Source organism: Salmo trutta, chromosome 11 (genome assembly GCF_901001165.1).
Source record: "Salmo trutta chromosome 11, fSalTru1.1, whole genome shotgun sequence".
NCBI lineage: Eukaryota > Metazoa > Chordata > Actinopteri > Salmoniformes > Salmonidae > Salmo > Salmo trutta.
In genome coordinates this window covers 6,599,634-6,620,451 of record NC_042967.1, presented here as the reverse complement: position 1 = coordinate 6,620,451, position 20,818 = coordinate 6,599,634, and the positions used below count along the sequence as shown (strand labels likewise).

The following is a 20,818-nucleotide window of genomic DNA, read 5'->3' as shown; positions in this document are numbered from 1 at the left end:
GTGAAATGCCTGTCTTATGCATTATGCTTTTGCTAGGTGAAGACTGTTTTTGGATCATCAATCAATAAACATCAAAATAGTCTAATCCGCTCTCATCGTGTGTGTGTGTGTGTGTGTGTGTGTGTGGTCTATTACATGCTTTATTACACATGCCCTCTTGTTATACAACACCATTACCCGGTGTGTGTGAGAACACCACCGTCCCGGAATTTGAAACCGGTTGGAGACGTCAGTGTGACACAGAAGAAAGAAAAAGGAGGAAAACGGTCAAATAGTTTCAGCCATCTAACTTCGTTACCTAACGTAACGGTCGTCTGTACTGTAGTCCCTTTGTTTACATCTCTGCATCGTGCACGTTGCACCGTCCCGACTTGCCAGAGGGAGAAATGCTGGGATAGCATGCCCCAGTTAACACACGGCTAACCGGCGAGCTAGCTAGATAACGGTAAGTTCCACAAGTTCATGTTCGGTTCAGGTAGCTAGCTATCGCCCTACGACGTGAAGACGTCTCGATGAAATGGTCAACCATCTCTATTTTGACGGGCATGTGTACAGGCTATGCGAGCCAACGGCAGCTAGCTTGTCTTTACTAGCCAGGTTACTGTTAGCCGTTCTGATGCTGCTGATGGCCGCCAGCCGGGTTAGCGTCTCCCACTGCGACGATTCGGGACAGTGCTGCATTGACTCAAAAGAGAGGAGTTACAATCACTGCCTTGTGGCGAGTGATTGTGTCCTCCTAGCATCGTATCCTAGCTAGCTATGATGAATCCGATTAAACTAAAACTAGCTCGTCACTGCCCCTAGGATTCCACAGCTCTAGTTCCAGCGTCGGTGTACTGTCTCTGCCTACTAGATGGTATCGGAGTGAACAGGCCGTGGCTCGGGTGGCTGAGGTCCTTGATTATCTAAATTGGCCTTCATGTGACACCGGGTGCTGCAGTTGTCCTGGAAGGAGGGCAGGCAGTGCGCCCCCCGGTGATGCGTTGGGCTGGATGCCCCACCCTCTGGAGAGCCCTGCGGTTGTGAGCGGTGCAGTTGCCGTACCAGGCGGTGATACAGCCCGAAAGGATGCTCTCAATGGTGCATCTGTAGAAGTTTGTGAGGGTCTTCGGGGCCAAGCCGAATTTCTTCAGCCTCCTGAGGTTGAAGAGGCGCTGTGTGCTGCCTTCACCAAGCTGTCTGTGTGAATAGACAATTTCAAGTCAAATAAAATTGTATTTGTCACATAAACTGAAAACAACAGGTTTAGACTTTACTGTGAAATGCTTACTTACGAACCCTTTCTCAACAACGCAGAGTTAAAAAAGTAAGAAAATCTGCACAAAAAATGGCAACGCAATAAATAACAATAAACCCGGCTATATACAAGGAGTACCGGTACGAGTCAATGTGCAGGGGAACGGGGTAGTTAAGTTAATATCTACATGTAGGTAGGGGGAAAAGTGACTAGGCAGTCAGGTTAGTTCACTTTTCCAGGATCTGAGGGCCTATGCCATTTCAGGTTGTCAGTGATGTGCACACCGAGGAACTTGAAACTTTTGACCCTCTCCACTGCGGCCCGTCAATGTGGATGCGTCAATGTGGATGTGCTCTTTCTGCGGTCTCCTGTAGTCCACAATCAGCTCCTTCCTTTTGTTGACGTTGAGGGAGAGGTCATTTTCCTGGCACCACTCCGCCAGGGCTCTCACCTCCTCCCTGTAGGCTGTCTCGTCGTTGTTGGTAAATCAGGCCTACGACTGTTGTGTCGTCTGTGAACTTGGTGATTGAGTTGGAGATATGCGTGGCCACTGGCCATGGGGGAACAGGGAGCACTGGAGAGAGCTGGACTCCCCCGTGGGGCCCCCGTGTTGAGGATCAGCGTGACGGTGGTGTGGTTTCCTACCGTCAGGAAGTCCAGGACCCAGTTGCACAGGGAGGGGTTTAGACCCAGGGCCCTGAGCTTAATGATGAGCTTGGAGGGCACTATGGTGTTGAAGGCTGAGCTTTAGTCGATGAACAGCATTCTTACATAGGTATTTCTCGTGCCCAGGCGGGATAGGGCAGTGTGCAGAGCAATGGCGATTGCATCGTTCGTGGATCTGATATGCAAATTGCAGTGGGTCTAGGGGGGGTGTCGGGTAAGGTAGAGGTGATATGATCCTTGTCTAGCCTCTCGAAGCTCTTCATGATGACAGAAGTGAGTGCTACGGGGCGATAGTCATTTAGTTCAGTTGCCATTCGCTTTCTTGGGTACAGGAACAATGGTGGACATCTTGAAGCAAGTAGGAACAACAGAGTGGGATATGGAGAGATGGAATACGTCTGTAAACACTCCAGCCAGCTGGCCTGCACATGCTCTGAAGCTTGGGATGCCGTCTGGGCCGGCAGCCTTGCGAGGGTTTACACGCCGAAACGACTTGCTCACGTGGGCCACGGCGAACGAGAGCACACAGTCCTCGTGAGAGTCCATCACTATTTAATACAGCCTGTACATCTATCCTTGCTATGTCTTCTTTTACGTCGGTCTGAATACTTAATTATAACAATGTAATTAGATGGTAACTAGCTACTATTTATATTAGTAGTGATAGTACTCCCATATATACTAAAGTGTACTACAGCTCTCTGATTTCCTTTTCTTATTTGCAGTACGTGTGTGTGTGTGTGTGTATGTGTGTGTGCGTGCGTGCGTGCGTGTGTGTGAGGGCCCCCGCTACGCCTCAGCTGACTTTGATTATAGGTTTGAGTGACTGTAGTATTTTATCAGTCTCTCTCTCATGACCATCTCTCAATCACATGGGGTGGTATCCTGTTCTGTTCCCCTCATCTTAACTCAATTACTGTCCGGCCGTCTGTCCCAGAGTCACATATCGAGAAATTCACTTTTCTGTGTTCAGTGGCTCGCTACAACTCCTCCTGACTGGTCCTATCCCTCCTTACTCTCCGTCTTTCTCTTGGTGCTTTACAATCCTCTCCGGACTGTCTATATTAGCTTTTATTTATTTACATTTTTGTTACCGTTATTTAACCAACCAGACAGGTAAAATAGAGAAGAAACAACCTTTTCTTTTTAGCCTGGTCCCAGATCTGTTTGTGCTCTTGCGAACTCCATTGCTGTCAGTGTCAAGCCAAACATGACACTCAGGCTATTGTCTTTTTCCAATAACGAGTCTATCGGACGTTTTGAACAGGTCATTTATAATATCTTTTAAAGTTGATTGTTTATTTGACACTCATTTCTACAGGTCGCCATGGGCGCGTTCTTTCGGAGCGAGGAGGTGTGTCTTGTGCAGCTCTTTCTCCAATCGGGGTCAGCCTACAACTGCGTCAGCGAGCTTGGAGAGCTGGGACTGGTCGAATTCAGAGACGTGAGTTCTTAACTTTGACATTTTAGTATTGAACATCTATTGTAACGCTGATAATAGACTAATTAGACTAAGCTTACTTGGCTTTTAAATGTATAATTAACGTCAATACCATAGATATCCTATTAAATTACCAGAGGGGCTATGCCATAAATCCTCAGTTCCAGACTGGGGTGAAAATGGCAGCCATTGGGGTCAGGGAGAAATCCAAACCAGTCTAATTGGAATGAATGGCAGTAAATGCATAGGTGATGCATTTCCTGCTTCTACTTAAGCAGTAAAATAAAAGTAAGGTAGGTAGTAAAACATAAATTGTCTAAGTCCTATCATCGACTGATTTTAGCCAGTGTGTGGCTGTGAATTGACTGCATTGTTTGAATGGAGTGTTGGCATATTGGCAGTTAATTTGAAAAAATAATGGAATTATTCCTCTAAGACTGTATGGCTGGCTAGCTAACAAACCTACAGTGCAGATAATATTCACATTCATTGTTTTACACAATTATCTTATTACAGCACTGGCAAACTATGGTTGGCCCTTACCAAAATGGCCGACCCTTTTAATCCGTCATAAGAAGGTTCACGTCCATTCTAGTATTCTAACTCCTCCTTCTCTTCCTCTCCACTCCAGTTGAACCCCAATGTCAACTCGTTCCAGAGGAAATTTGTGAACGAGGTGCGGCGCTGTGAGGAGATGGAGAAGACCTTCAGTGAGTCCCTGACCTCTGACCTGCACACCATACGATCAGAGAGCATTCTCATATGGGATATTCATCAAGCCTCCTCCTCTACATATCCTCACTTCCTCTTTGATAATCTGCATCGGATATCCACTCGCTCCCTCATTCCTCTTCCACTCTCCTTTTCTGCACGTCTTCTTTCCCTTCGCCGTCGCTCCATCCACCCTTCTGTTCATCATCCCTTCGTTCATTTATCTCTCCACCCCACCTTTCCTTCTCTTCGTCCCTCTCTCCCCAGCGTACCTGGAGCAGGAGATCGTTCGGTCCCTGTTCCCCCCGCAGGCGGGTCCTCTCCCCACCCCCAGCCCCGTGCCCTCCGCCCCCCAGCCCAGAGAACTCATGGCCATCGAGGAGGAGAGCGAGAGGCTGGCCAGGGAGCTACGAGAGGTGAGGAGGGGAGAAAGAAGAAGCTAGGAGGGGGGAGAAAATGGGAGAGGAGTGAGGGGGAGAGGTACTGAGAAGGGGAGAGGCACTGTTTTTCTACTTTGAAAATATATCCCTCCTTAGACATTCCAGTCGAAACGTTGCAATTGACTCTACGGGACCATATACAACTAACTGTACACCAGGTTATTTTTATTCCTTTCATTGTTTGGGTTATTCATACTGTTCTGCTGTCTGATTGGTCCAGGTGTCCAGGAACAGAGACTGTCTGATGAACCAGCTGATCCAGCTCAGCCAATACAGAGGGGTTCTGATCCAGACACACACTCTCACCGTCTCACAGGTAGGAACGACAGCTCCCAGCATTGGTCTCTAATCACCTCACAGGTATGAACTACAGATCCCAGTATTCTCTCTGCTGCTCTGTGGTCGGCCATTGTTGCACTCACACGCTCTTGGAATTATGAGTTTCCAATGTCAAAAAAACTATTCAAGTAAACCTCAAAGTTATTTTCAAACGGGATGGGCCAAGTTTCCGAGGAACTCATGAACACAGCAGATGTGTATGGAAAAGTGTTGATTTCTTTAGGTGAAGCTTTCATTCTGATAAAGGCCATTGATGGCCGAAACATCATGATTTTACCTCGAATTAGATAAATTATTATTAGAATTGATTCGAATTTTAAGCGAGAGTTGCACCTATTCCTTCCAAATGTTCTCATGATTTTTGGTTGTACTTAGTCTCTCATTGGTTGAGCGCCTTGTACTTAGTCTCTCATTGGTTGAGCGCCTTCTACTCATCTCCTATCTCCCCCTCTTGCCAGGCTCATCCTCCCTCTACTCTGGAGACTGCTGCCTTACTGGACAACAGACAAGACATCAGGCTGAGGTGACAGACGGACAAATATATATATATATATCAGTGGAGGCTGGTGGGAGCAGCTATAGGAGGACGGGCTCGCTGTAAAGACTGGGACGGAATCGATGGAAATACATCAAACATATGGAAACCACGTTTGACTCCGTTCCTTCCATTCCATTCCAGACGTTACAAAGGAGCCTGTCCTCCTGTAGCTCCTCCCACCAGCCTCCTCTGATATCAATTGCTTCATTGTCAGTGGCTGCATCTCAAACAGCACCCTGTTTCCTATATAGTGGTCTGGCTCTGGTCAAAAGTAATGCACTATAAAGGCAATTGGGGTGCCATAGGTTGCCATTTGGGAAGAACACTATCCAATGGACTTTCCCTACTGGCTTGACAAGCCGCCTAAATATAGTTCACATTGCAATATATAAAAGAGGATATGTGATAAGCAAAAGTGGTTGCGTCCCAAGTGGCATTCTTTTCCCTATGGGCCCCGGTCAAAATAAGTACACTATATAGTGAATAGGGTGGTCATTTGACGCAGCCAGTGTCGAGGAGAAAAGATGAAAGATATTTGGTCAAACTTTATTTGTATAGTCCGGATTGATGCTCTACAGATGGTCTACGATCAATAAACTATCTGTTGATAAGCAACTGCTTTCTAAGGTTAGGGTTAGGTTAAGAATAAGGTTAAGGGTTAAGGTTAGGATAAGGGTCAGGGTTAGGGTTAGTAGATAGTTGATTGAAATGTTACTGATAGTCAGTAGACAGGCGGACTATCCAAATAAAGTGTTAGCAAATATTTTTCCCTCACTTGTCTTCTTCCGTCTCCTTCCCAGTTTTGTGGCTGGCGTGGTCCACCCGTGGAAGGTTCCGTCGTTTGAGCGGCTGCTATGGCGAGCGTGCCGCGGTTACATCATCGTCGACTTCAGGGAGATGGAGGAGAGGCTGGAGCTTCCTGAAACGGTAAGAAATGACAGGGGGACAATAGAGGGATGAATACAGGAAAGGAAAGTAAAGGAAAGAATGTTGGAGGATCATATCCTTATGAGCGTTCCGTTATGAAGAATGGACGTATTTCCCTTTCCACACAAATAAGGAAAATGATGTTTTTTTCCCCTTCTAAATCCCACTTTCTTACTTCATTCTTTACGACCAATCACAGGGCGAGATGGTCCAGTGGACAGTCTTCCTCATCTCTTTCTGGGGCGAGCAGATTGGACAGAAAGTCAAGAAGATCTGTGATTGGTTAGTGAGAGTAGATTCGAAGTTTAGAACAATTTTCAGTTACATGTTGAATTTATTGTCTAATTTATTGTCGAATCTAATGATTCTTGGTCTCCTTTTTTTCTTACCCCTTCTCTATCTCTCTCTCTGTCTCTTTCTTTCCTCTGTCTCTTTCTTCTTCTGTCCTTCTCTCAGTTTCCACACCCACACCTTTGACTACCCAGAGGGCACGACGGAGAGAGAGAAGATTCTGCACGGGCTGCAGGGAAGGATAGTAGACATCAAAACGGTAAGAAAAGAGAGCGAGATTGAGAGATAGAGAGAGATAGACAGAGACTAGCTGATCATTTTGAGCTGGAACAATCATTATCTCTCAGTTTTCTGTGTCTTCGTCGGACATCATCGATGTTGGGTGGATATCAGGCTACGCCTGTTCTATCTTGGGCTCCCGAGTGGCGCAGCGGTCTAAGGCACTGCATCTCAGTGCTAGAGGCGTCACTACAGAACCTGGTTCGATTCCAGGCTGTATCACAACTGGCCGTGTTTGGGAGTCCCATAGGGCGGCGCACAATTGGCCCAGCGTCGTCCGGGTTTGGCCGGGGTAGGCCGTCATTGTAAATAAGAATTTGTTCTTAACTGACTTGCCTCGTTAAATAAAGGTTAAATAAAAAAAATTATCCTATGGTACCACCCTGGTTTGTTAACCCCTTCCTCTCCATGATATATTTCAGGTCTCCCAGACAGGAGGTTCTACCCCAGTGGAAGGTGTTCTATCCATATCATTAGAATGGTTCTCATTCTATTTGTATGGATTCTTATCTATTCTGTGTTTATTAAACCCCTTCCTTCCCTCCATGGTTTCCCTCAGGTCCTCTCCCAGACGGAACATTACCTGCAGCAGTTGTTGTGTCGCTCGGTGACCGTGCTGCCCCAGTGGAAGGTGCGGGTCCAGAAGTGTAAGGCCGTCCAGGCCGTGCTCAACCTCTGCAGCCCCTCCGTCACTGACAAGTGTCTGATCGCTGAGGCCTGGTGTCCCGTCAGGAAACTGCTACTGCTGCAGAGCGCCCTGATCGAGGGAACGGTGAGAGAGGAGGAGGGTGGGGAGGAGATAGAGTAGGGATGGGCAAATGGCGGCTTCTCTCTCTCTTTCTTTCTTTTGTAGGCCCTCTGATCAATTTCCAAAAACATTTATTTTTAGATTTTTTAAGAACTCAGTCGAGGTCTCAACTTCCTGTTGCGAGTTAGAATAGTAGAATACACAAGGTGCAGTTTCTACATTCGGTTGTGCATCAGCAGTTTTTCTCTTGTTCTTTCAGTCACTCAATTATCCATGTCAGCTCATCATTTTTAGATTGGTAAGTTAGTCTAGCCAGCTATCACAACGTGTAGTAATTAATCATGGCTGAATACTGACCGGGCACATGCCCAGAGGCCTTCACTTCCAGGGGACCCTCATTGATATCATATTAAGTCATGTCAAAATGTGCCGAATTGCAGGAACATTGCTTTGAAACTGCAAAAATGTATCTCCACCCCATGGCAAAATGGATTGAATTGCAGAAAATTAGCTGTAAAAACTACAATTTTGTCCTCTGCCCCATGGCAGAATGGGTAGAATTGCATGAAATGAGTTATAAAATTGCAACATTTTCTCTCCGCCCCATGACAAAATTGCAAAATGTTTAGAACTTTAAAATGACATCTACATTTTCTCACAACCAAATCTCGCTTAGGGCCAGGCCTGGCTACTGGTATAATGCATTTATTTAAGAGAATTAAGTATACTAAACAAAAATATCAACGCAACATGTAAAGTGTCGGTCCCAATTTTCATGAGCTGAAATAAACATCCCAGAAAGATTCCATACACACAAAAAGCTTATTTCTCAAAAAATGTTGTTTACATCCCTGTTAGTGAGCATTTCTATTTGCCAAGATATTCCATCCACCTGATAGGTGTGACATATCAAGAAACTGATTAAACAGCATGATAATTACATAGGTGCATCTTGTGCTGGGGACAATAAAAGGCCACTTCTAAAATGTGCAGTTTTGTCACACAGCTAAATCCCACAGATGTCTCAAGTTTTGATGGAGCATACAATTGACATGCTGACTGCAGGAATTTCCACCACATCTGTTACCAGAGAATTGAATGTTAATTTCTCTTCCATAAGCCACCTCCAAAGTTGTTAGAGAATTTGCTAGTATGTCCAACTGGCCTTACAACCGCAGACCATATGTAACCACGCCAATCCAGGACCTCCACATCCGGTTTCTTCACCTGCGGGATCGTCTGAGACCAGCCACCCGGACAGCTGATGAAACTGTGGGTTTGCACAACCAAAGAATTTCTGAATAAACTGTCAGGAACCGTCTCAGGGAAGCTTATCTGCTTGCTCGTCATCCTCACCAGGGTCTTTACCTGACTGCAGTTTGGCGTCGTAACCGACTTCAGTGGGCAAATGCTCACCTTCGATGGCCACTGGCACGCTGGAGAAGTGTGTTCTTCACGAATGAATCACGGTTTCAACTGTACCGGGCAGATGGCAGACAGCTTGTATGGCGTTGTGTGGGCGAGCTGTTTGCTGATGTCAACGATGTGAACAGAGTACCCCATGGTGGAGGTGGGGTTATAGTATTGGCAGGCATAAGCTACGGATAACGAATACAGTTGTATTTTATCGATTGTAATTTGAATGCACAGAGATGCCGTAATGAGATCCTGAGGCCCATTGTTGTGCCACTCATCCGCCGCCATCACCTCATGATTCAGCATGATAATGCACAGCCCCATGTCGCAAGGATCTACAGTTGAAGTCGGAAGTTTACATACACCTTAGCCAAATACATTTAAACTCAGTTTTTCATAATTCCTGACATTTAATCCTAGTAAAAATTCCCTGTCTTAGGTCAGTTAGGATCACCACTATATTTTAAGAATGTGAAATGTCAGAATAATAGTAGAGAGAATGATTTATTTCAGATATTATTATTTCATCACATTCCCAGTGGGTCAGAAGTTTACATACACTCAATTAGTATTTGGTAGCATTGCCTTTAAATTGTTTAAGTTGGGTCAAACGTTTTGGGTAACCTTCCACAAGCTTCCCACAATAAGTTGGGTGAATTTTGGCCCATTCCTCCTGACAGAGCTGGTGTAACTGAGTCAGGTTTGTAGGCCTCCTTGCTCGCACACTATTTTTTAGTTCTGCCCACACATTTTCTATGGGATTGAGGTCAGGGCTTTGTGCTGTCCACTCCAATACCTTGACTTTCTTGTCCTTAAGCCATTTTGCCACAACTTTGGAAGTATGCTTGGGGTCATTGTCCATTTGGAACCAAGCTTTAACTTCTTGACTGATGTCTTGAGATGTTGCTTCAATATATCCACATAATTTTCTTTCCTCATGATGCCATCTATTTTGTGAAGTGCACCAGTCCCTCCTGCAGCAAAGCACCCCCACAACATAATTCTGCCACCCACGTGCTTCACGGTTGGGATGGTGTTCTTCAACTTGCAAGCCTCCCCCTTTTTCCTCCAAACATAACGATGGTCATTATGGCCAAACAGTTTCTGTTTGGCCACATTTCTCCAAAAGTACGATCTTTGTCCCCATGTGCAGTTGCAAACCGTAGTCTGGCTTTTTTATGGTGGTTTTGAAGCAGTGGCTTCTTCCTTGCTGAGCTGCCTTTCAGGTTATGTCGATATTGGTCTCGTTTTACTGTGGATATAGATAATTTTGTACCTGTTTCCTCCAGCATCTTCACAAGGTCCTTTGCTGTTGTTCTGGGATTGATTTGCACTTTTCGCACCAAAGTACGTTCATCTCCAGGAGACAGAACGCGTCTCCTTCCTGAGCGGTGTGACGGCTGCGTGGTCCCATGGTGTTTATACTTGCGTACTATTGTTTGTATAGATGAATGTGATACCTTCAGGCGTTTGGAAATTGCTCCCAAAGATGAACCAGACTTGTGGAGGTCTACAATTTTTTTTGTGAGGTCTTGGCTGATTTCTTTTGATTTTCCCATCATGTCAAGCAAAGAGACACTGAGTTTGAAGGTAGGCCTTGAAATACATCCACAGGTACACCTCCAATTGACTCAAATGATGTAAATTAGCCTATCAGAAGCTTCTAAAGCCATGACATCATTTTCTGGAAATTTTCAAGCTGTTTAAAGTCACAGTCAATAGCTAATCCATAGATTAGGGTCTAATTTATTTATTTTAATTGACTGATTTCCTTTTGTGACCTGTAACTCAGTAAAATCTTAGAAATTGGGCTCCTGAGTGGCACAGTGGTCTAACTCACTGCATCTCAGTGCTAGAGGCAGTTCGTTCCCGGGCTGTATCACAACCGGCCGTGATCGGCAGTCCCATAGGGCGGCGCACAATTGGCCCAGCGTCGTCCGGGTTAGAGAAGGGTTTTGGTGTGGGGCTTTACTTGGCTAATTGCGCTCCAGTTACTTCTTGTGACGGGCCGGGCACCTGCAGGCTGACCTCGGTCGTCAGGTGAACAGTGTTTCCTCCAACACATTGTTGCGGCAGGCTTCCGGGTTGAGCGGGCGGGTGTTAAGAAGCGCGGTTTGGCTGGTCATGTTTCGGAGGATGCATGACTCGACCTCCGCCTCCCAAACCCGTTGGGGAGTTGCAGCGATGAGACAAGATCGAAATTGGGGAGGAAAAAAGGGGGTAAAATACCAATAAATAAATAAATAATATAATAATTTGAAAGAAATCTTTGAAATTGTTGCATGTTGTGTTTATATTTTTTGTTCAGTGTAGTTTAACTGCACAAATGGATTGATTGCACAAATCAGTTGACTACATGTGTGTGTGTATGGATGTGGGTACACAGACCCGCAAGTTTACTGCAGCCCCTCATGACCAGTTAAGATTTGTGTGGCCCCCACCCCCATCAAAGTTGGTCTGAGATAGAGGGAGGAATAGACAGGGATGATCAAGGTGAAAGAATAGACAGGGATGATCAAGGTGAAAGAAATTAGGCTTTTGGCTAGGTAGACACATCATAAGAATGTGGAATCAGATTTTGGTGTTATGATTACTTTAGGCAATAACAGGAATATCTCTCGCATCTCTCTCTTTCTCTCCCTCTCCCACAGAGGAAGAACGGTAGTGGTGTGGACTCATTCTATAACCGCCTCCCGGACCCCAGCACTCCTCCTCCCACCCTCTTCCACACCAACTCCTTCACAGCCGGCTTCCAGAGCATCGTAGACGCATACGGTGTTGCCAGATACAGAGAGGTCAACCCAGGTATACACACACACCAGAAAACTCAACAGTCATCCACCAACTCTGTCAACCCTAACTCTCGCTCTCTGTGTATGTTTTGTGTGTTTGTGTCTCCGTCCGTAGCGGTGTACACCATCATCACCTTCCCCTTCCTGTTTGCGGTGATGTTTGGGGACGTGGGCCACGGCCTCCTCATGACCATGGCCGCCCTCTGGATGGTGCTGCAGGAGAGAGACCTCAATCTCAGGACCAACGACAACGAGGTACACACAGCTTACCACTCTCCTTGTGGATGGTACTACAGGAGAAATACCCCAAACTCAGGACTGTTTTATTAGAAAAAAAATATTGAACCTTTATTTAACTCTGCAAGTCAGTTAAGAACAAATTCTTATTTACAATGACGGCCTACACCGGCCAAACCCGGACGACGCTGGGCCAATTGTGCGCCGCCCTATGTTGGAAATCACGGGCCGGGTTGTGATACAGCCTGGATTCGAACCAAGGTGTCTGTAGTAACACCTCTAGCACTGAGATGCAGTGCCTTAGACCGCTGCGCCACTCGGGAGCAACAAGGTAAACAGGAGGAGGGGAGAGCCCTCTAATGCAGGGGTGGGCGACTCCAGGGTGTGTCACCAATCAGGCGCCAGAGGACTTGAGCTGATGCTAGAGCCTCTCTCCAAACACACAATCATCCCAGTTTCCTGTCTCTAGTTTGTCTTCATGTAGAATCACTACTGGAAATGAACGTGTTTCAACTGGCCCAGTCACACACTGTACCCGTCTTGACCTCATCCACTGAAGAGCATCTCTCTATCTCTCTCTCAGATCTGGCAGATGATGTTTGGTGGTCGGTATCTGATCCTGCTGATGGGTCTATTCTCTATCTATACCGGAGCCGTCTACAACGAGTGTTTCAGTAAAGGCCTCAGCCCCTTCCCCTCGGGATGGCACCTACAACCTATGTTCCAGCACTACAACTGGAGGTGAATGGATACACACACATGTATGCATACAGACGCACACACACACACTAACATTGTTCTCTCCATTCTGTGTCAGTGACGAGACTCTGAGGGAGAACCAGTATCTTACTTTGGACCCGAACGTGACCGGAGTGTTCCAGGGGCCCTATCCGTTTGGCATCGACCCGGTAACTAACTCTAAACTACATCCATCCATCTTTTTATCTATATATCGGTTTTGCCTATTTTCCCATTTGACGTCTTCGTTCCGTACTGAATGAGCCGGCACTGGAAACCCCCTTGCAACATGTATCCAAGCTCTCTCATACAGCAGCTTTGGAGTGAGTAGACTCTGGAAACAGTGATGCACAGTGATGTAACATCAACATTTTTCCGGACTGAGTCAAATGAAAACATGGCGGTAACATTACCCATTTCCTTTTATTGTACTGCAATGGCGATTACTGACAGGCATAGGCCTAGACCCGTACAAATATGTTAGGTACTGTGCTGGTTTCAACAATAAATGAAAAGAGAAACAAACTAAACGTAAAGAAACATTCTTGTGTACGGAATACTTGAATTTCGACACATTCCAAAACAACGTCTGCTGTGTTCCGTTTTCTGACCTTTGACCTGTAGATCTGGCGGCTGGCCAACAACCACCTGACGTTCCTGAACTCGTACAAGATGAAGATGTCCGTCATCATCGGGGTCGTCCACATGACTTTCGGGGTCTGCCTGTCCTTTTTCAACTACATGTAGGTCAATTACACATAGTCTACACCTTTTGGCACTATATCTTCTAACCCTATACTGAATTGAGGTTTGTATTATAATGAACCCTCTCTTTTCCAAGGAGACCTTAGTAACACATCTGATCATAGTCATGTTCTTTGTCTCTCTCACACCCTCCAGTCACTTGAACCAGCTGAGCAGTGTATTCCTGGTACTGATCCCAGAGCTGTTGTTCATGCAGTGTCTGTTTGGCTACCTGGTCTTCATGGTGTTGTTTAAGTGGGTGGCGTTCAGCCCCCAGGACTCAGACCGGGCCCCCAGCATCCTCATACACTTCATAGATATGTTCCTGTTCACTGAGAATGAGGATAATCCGCCCCTCTACCACGGACAGGTGAGGAGCACAAGCACACACGTGATTGTGGATAGGTGAGTGTACCTGTCCTGTCCACCTAGCTGCATTAAGCTCTAGCAATGGACAACTTCAATGAATATCTGTTTCTCTTCTGTCCCCCCCCCCCTCCCTCTAGATGATAGTCCAGAGGGTCCTGGTGGTGGTAGCTCTGGCGTCAGTGCCTGTCCTGTTACTAGGGAAACCACTCTATCTCTACTACAACCACAGGAGAAGAGCCAACACGAGAGGGGTAAGGGTGTGTGAGAGAGAGAGAGAGAGAGAAAGACTGAAAGAGACCGGGATTGGAAGTGGATAACTACATTTGTGCTTGTAAGCGAAGGAGTCCGACAGCGTTTGCAACCTATGCGAACAGTTAAGTGTGTGTGCGTGAGTGATTGAGACTTGAAGTCTGTTTACCCTACTGAGTCATTGGTTTTAGACCTCAGCCCTCTGATTGTAAGTAATAGATGCCACATGTCGTGTGTGTGTGCGTGTGCGTGTGCGCGTGTGTGTGTGACAGGGAGAAGAGCGCCCCCTTGTGACGGACACCAGCTCCATCAACGCATTACAAGGAGACCTGGAGGAAGGCGGAACCAGAGAGGAGGAGGTGGGGGGGTGGGGGGGGGGGGGGGGTTAGAAAGTAGGAGGGTTCATTTGAGGAAACTGGGTCTTGTTAATTAATCTAAACCGTACCAAAAGGTTTTTCAACTGAAAACAAAAATGGGTGTTTCTTATTGGACAATGTAGTCCCTCCAGGTTTCGGTCTGTTTTTTGTTTGTTTGGCGTCTAGTGAATATGGACCAGTTAAGGGCTCATTGTTGATTTGGGATTCTGGTTGTAACCCTTTCTCTCCTCCCCTGCAGGAGTTTGACACAGCGGATGTGTTCATGCACCAGGCCATCCACACTATAGAATACTGTCTAGGCTGCATCTCCAACACAGCTTCCTACCTACGACTGTGGGCCCTCAGCCTTGCACATGCACGTGAGTCACACACACCCAAATATCTAACACGCACGCTCTCATAACACACACACTTAAATCTAAGTCTCCTACTTCCTCTATACACGTCTCAATTGTTTTTCAAATCCATCCTTCACGGCACTGATCTGAAAGAACTGACTAGGTGAAAGCTAGCCTGATGATGAAAGGGGGATACCTAGTCAGTTGTACAACTGAATGCATTTAACCCAACCCCTCTGAATCAGAGAGGCTGCCTTAAATCGAGCTTCTATCACATGACTTTCTTTTACCTGTCAAGTACTTCCTAATCAGAATAGATGAAGGGCGGGAGACAGGGAGAAGACTGTTTTTGATTTTTTTTTAAATCAGGAAACCGTTTGCCTATCACCTTTAAGCAATCGAAAGAGAGCCCACCTTCTATTCCCAAGTTGACTCCAAATGTGAACGATGCCAACATAACAGTGCAGTTCATGGACATACAGTATGTTCTGGTTGTGTCCAAAACTAAAAGGCTATCGGGATGCTATTTTCAATGCAATATCCAATATGACATAAGTACCTATAACTACTTACCCACTGATAGCTATAGCTCCTGACCCACTGATGCAGTGCCTTCGGAAAGTATTCAGACCCCTTGACCTTTTCCACATTTTGTTATGTTACAGCCTTATTCAATCTACACACAATACCCCATAATGACAAAGCAAAAACAGTTTTTTCGTTTTTTTTTTACTGAATTATCAGATTTACATAAGTATTCAGACCCTTCACTCAGTACTTTGTTGAAGCACCTTTGGCAGCTATTACAGCATCGAGTCTTCTTGGGTATGACACGTCAAGCTTGGCACACCTGTATTTGGGGAGTTTTTCCCCATTCTGCTCTGCAGATCCTCTCAATCTCTGTCAGGTTGCTGCACAGCTATTTCCAGGTCTCTCCAGAGATGTTCGATCGGGTTCAAGTCTGGGCTCTGGCTGGGCCACTCAAGGACATTTAAAGACTTGTCCCGAAGCCACTCTTGCGTTGTTTTGGCTGTGTGCTTAAGGTCGCTGTCCTGTCGGAAGGTGAACCTTCACCCCAGTCTGAGGTCCTGAGCTTCTTGGAGCAGGTTTTCATCAAGGTTCTCTCTGTACTTTTCTCCGTTCATCTTTGCCTTGATTCTAACTAGTCTCCCAGTCCCTGCCGCTGAAAAACATCCCCACAGCATGATGCTGCTAGCACCATGCTTCACCGTAGGGATGGTGCCAGGTTTCCTCCAGACGTGATGCTTGGCATTCAGGCCATCGAGTTTTATCTTGATTTCATCAGACCAGAGAATCTTATTTCTCATTGTCAGAGTCCTTTAGGTGCCTTTTGGCAAACTCCAAGCGGGCTGTCATGTGCCTTTTACTGAGGAGTGGCTTCCGTCTGGCCACTCTACCATAAAGGCCTGATTGATGGAGTGCTGCAGAGATGGTTGCCCTTCTAGAAGGTTCTCCCATCTCCACATATGAAATGTAAAGCTCTGTCAGAGTGACCATTAGCTTCTTGGTCATCTCCCTGACCAAGGCCCTTCTCCCCCGATTGCTCAGTTTGGCTGGGTGGCCAGTTGCAAACATCTTCCATTTTAGAATGATGTAGGCCACTTTCTTCTTGGGGACCTTCAATGCTGCAGAAATGTTTTGGTACCCTTCCCCAGATCTGTGCCTCGACACAATCCTGTCTTGGCTCACTATGGAAAATTCCTTCGACCTCATGGCTTGGTTTTTGCTCTGACATGCACTGTCAACTGTGGGACCTTATTTAGACTAGTTGAGTATCTGGAGCATCAGCATTTGTGGGTTCGATTACAGGCTCAAAAGGGCCAGAAACAAATAACTTTCTTCTGAAACTTGTCAGTCTATTCTTGTTCTGAGAAATGAAAGCTATTCCATGCGAGAAATTGCCAAGAAACTGAAGATTTCGTACAACTCTGTGTACTACTCCCTTCACAGAACAGCGCAAACTGGCTATAACCAGAATAAAAAGGGGAGTGGGAGGCCCCGGTGCACAACTAAGCAAGAGGACAAATACATTAGTGTGTCTGGTTTGAGAAACAGACGCCTCACAAGTCCTCAACTGGCAGCTTCATTAAATAGTACCTGCAAAACACCAGTCTCAACGTCAACAGTGAAGAGGCGACTCCGGGATGCTGGCTTTCTAGGCAGAGTTCCTCTGTCCAGTGTCTGTGTTTTTTTGCCCATCTTAATCTTTTCTTTTTATTGGCCAGTCTGAGATGGCTTTTTCTTTGCAACTCTGCCTAGAAGTCCAGCATCCCGGAGTCGCCTCTTCACTGTTGACGTTCAGATTGGTGTTAAGAATGTCTACACTGCATTTCTGATCAATTTGATGTCATTTTAATGGACAAAGAAAATGTGACTTTCTTTCAAAAACAAGGACATTTCCAAGTGACCCCAAACTTTTGACAGTAGTGTACATTTTAAGCAGCTCTTCTACATACATAATCATTTATATATTTGTGTGACCTGGTGATCAAATTGTATATACACTGCTCAAAAAAATAAAGGGAACACTTAAACAACACAATGTAACTCCAAGTCAATCACACTTCTGTGAAATCAAACTGTCCACTTAGGAAGAAACACTGATTGACAATACATTTCACATGCTGTTGTGTAAATGGAATAGACAACAGGTGGAAATTATAGGCAATTAGCAAGACACCCACAATAAAGGAGTGGTTCTGCAGGTGGAGACCACAGACCACTTCTCAGTTCCTATGCTTCCTGGCTGATGTTTTGGTCACTTTTGAATGCTGGCGGTTCTTTCACTCTAGTGGTAGCATGAGACGGAATCTACAACCCACACAAGTGTCTCAGGTAGTGCAGCTCATCCAGGATGGCACATCAATGCGAGCTGTGGCAAGAAGGTTTGCTGTGTCTGTCAGCGTGGTGTCCAGAGCATGGAGGCGCTACCAGGAGACAGGCCAGTACATCAGGAGACGTGGAGGAGGCTGTAGGAGGGCAACAACCCAGCAGCAGTACCGCTACCTCCGCCTTTGTGCAAGGAGGAGCAGGAGGAGCACTGCCAGAACCCTGCAAAATGAACTCTAGCAGGCCACAAATGTGCATGTGTCTGCTCAAACGGTCAGAAACAGACTCCATGAGGGTGGTATGAGGGCCCGACGTCCACAGGTGGGGGTTGTGCTTACAGCCCAACACCGTGCAGGACGTTTGGCATTTGCCAGAGAACACCAAGATTGGCAAATTCGCCACTGGCGCCCTGTGCTCTTCACAGATGAAAGCAGGTTCACACTGAGCACGTGACAGACGTGACAGAGTCTGGAGACGCCGTGGAGAACGTTCTGCTGCCTGCAACATCCTCCAGCATGACCGGTTTGGCGGTGGGTCAGTCATGGTGTGGGGTGGCATTTCTTTGGGGGGCTGCACAGCCCTCCATGTGCTCGCCAGAGGTAGCCTGACTGCCATTAGGTACCGAGATGAGATCCTCAGACCCCTTGTGAGACCATATGCTGGTGCGGTTGGCCCTGGGTTCCTCCTAATGCAAGACAATGCTAGGCCTCATGTGGCTGGAGTGTGTCAGCAGTTCCTGCAAGAGGAAGGCATTGATGCTATGGACTGGCCCGCCCATTCCCCAGACCTGAATCCAATTGAGCACATCTGGAACATCATGTCTCGCTCCATCCACCAATGCCACGTTGCACCACAGACTGTCCAGGAGTTGGCAGATGCTTTAGTCCAGGTCTGGGAGGAGATCCCTCAGGAGACCATCCGCCACCTCATCAGGAGCATGCCCAGACGTTGTAGGGAGGTCATACAGGCACGTGGAAGCCACACACACTACTGAGCCTCATTTTGACTTGTTTTAAGGACATTACATCAAAGTTGGATCAGCCTGTAGTGTGGTTTTCCACTTTAATTTTGAGTGTGACTCCAAATCCAGACCTCCATGGGTTGATAAATTGGATTTCCATTGATTATTTTTGTGTGATTTTGTCAGCACATTCAACTATGTAAAGAAAAAAGTATTTAGTAAGATTATTTCATTTGTTCAGATCTAGGATGTGTTATTTTAGTGTTCCCTTTATTTTTTGGAGCAGTATATAAAAAGAGCCACATGTATTTGTATGCTCTTTGCTAAATGGAAAAGTGACAGCCTACTAATGGTTCTTTCAAGACAACTGGGAACTCTTTAAAAAACAAAAACGAGGTCAAATCATGACGTCAGTAAGCTTCAGGTCGGAGCTCTAGAAAGATGAGAGTTTCCGAGTTGGATGACCGTTCAAAAAGATTTTTCCCAGTCGGAGCTAGTTTTTCCTCAGAGTTACCAGTTGTCTTGAACGCACTGAAGTCAGAGATTTCAGAGTTCCCAGTAGTTTTGAACGCGGCATAATACCAGTTGTGTGTGTGTGTGTGTGTGTATGTGTTGCAGAGCTGTCGGAGGTGCTATGGGTGATGGTGATGCGTATCAGCCTGTCGTGGCAGGGCTACGTGGGATCTGTAGTTCTAGCCATCATCTTTTCCTTCTTCGCCACACTCACTGTCTCCATCCTGCTCGTCATGGAGGGGCTGTCTGCGTTCCTGCACGCGCTCAGATTGCACTGGTAGGTCACACACACCGACTCCCTATTGCCCCCCAATGTTTTCCATCTCTCACCCCCACAAACACAACCAGCTGATTTGTATCCCCCGCACGCACAGCACACATGGGGACGTGTGAAACTTCTCAGCCTCAAGTGTCGCAGAATTGTGAAAGTTTCGGTGGCAAGACGCTTCGGGTGGGCCGTCACGTGTGCTAGCAGAGCAGAGGTCCCTGGTTGGAGCCTCAGCGCGAGTCACGTCAGGAGGAAGTGGTAGTCGCTGAATAAGCGGCGTGACTTCCTTCACGCCACACCGTTCTCCATCCCTAATATTCCCCTTATCTTTCTTCCCAGGGTGGAGTTCCAGAATAAGTTCTACAGTGGAACAGGATACAAGCTCAACACTTTCTCCTTTTCCTCCATCCTGAACCCTCTATAGGCTTTCAACACAGGACATTGTTACAGAGGAATTGCAGTCCCTACACAGATATAACCCAATAATAAGCTTGCATTGTTTTATATACCGCTTTCAACACAGGACGTTATGTTACATATGAAATACTGACAGATGTAGGGTGTTTGGGATGGTAACCTATTCTTTATATAGTGCACTACTTTTGACAAAGGAAGTGAACTATATAGGTTTTAGGGTTCCATTTCAGATGCATCCATAGCCTAATAAGCTATTGTTTGATACTAAAAAATGTTGACTTGAATTTTTCATCTTGCAGATGGTATCCTTCTTAAAAAGGAGAGGAACTTGTGAATATAGTTAGCGTTTAGTTGTTTTGCTCAGGAAGTGGTTTTTGACTTGCAGTTTCTCTTGATGAGCCTACAACAAAGATGGCTACTGTAGGAGTGCACTACGTTTCCCAGGGACAACTGGGGCACCATTTTGTGCATGGGAGCTTTCTATGTTATTACCACTTATAATTGAATGCCATTAAAGAATTGTTTTATAATCCCTAAAAGCTTGTGGATTGTCTCTACTTTACTGAAAATCCACTACAATGTTGAGTATGAACACCAGCCAACATACATGATAGTTTACAGTACCAGTCAAAAGTTTGGACACCTACTCATTCAAGTGTTTCTTTACTTTTACTATTTTCTATATTGTAAAATAGTGAAGACATCAAAACTATGAAATCATGTAGTAATCAAAATATATTTTATATTAGAGACTCTTCAAAGTAGCCACCCTTTGCCTTGATGACAGCTTTGCACACTGACATTCTCTCAACCAGCTTCATGAGGTAGTCACCTGGAATGCATTTCAATTAACAGGTGTGCCTTGTTAAAAGTTAATTTGTTTGATTCCTTTCCTTCTTAATGCGTTTGAGCCAATCAGTTGTGTTGTGACA

The 20,818-nt window shown here is 46.0% G+C and overlaps 1 protein-coding gene across 1 annotated transcript; it reads left to right on the top strand.

Annotated features, from left to right (window-relative positions):
* Positions 1-125: 125 nt before the first annotated feature.
* Positions 126-20,425, top strand: tcirg1a (T cell immune regulator 1, ATPase H+ transporting V0 subunit a3a). Its single transcript, XM_029766100.1, has 21 exons — positions 126-445; positions 3,225-3,347; positions 3,976-4,054; positions 4,323-4,471; positions 4,716-4,811; positions 5,293-5,357; positions 6,173-6,299; positions 6,499-6,581; positions 6,756-6,849; positions 7,429-7,641; positions 11,685-11,838; positions 11,941-12,080; positions 12,646-12,803; positions 12,880-12,970; positions 13,425-13,543; positions 13,701-13,914; positions 14,051-14,164; positions 14,435-14,521; positions 14,778-14,898; positions 19,307-19,478; positions 19,809-20,425. The coding sequence occupies exons 2-21, from the start codon at positions 3,231-3,233 to the stop codon at positions 19,891-19,893; spliced, it is 2,478 nt and encodes an 825-aa protein (XP_029621960.1). The 5' UTR covers positions 126-445; positions 3,225-3,230; the 3' UTR covers positions 19,894-20,425.
* Positions 20,426-20,818: the final 393 nt, after the last annotated feature.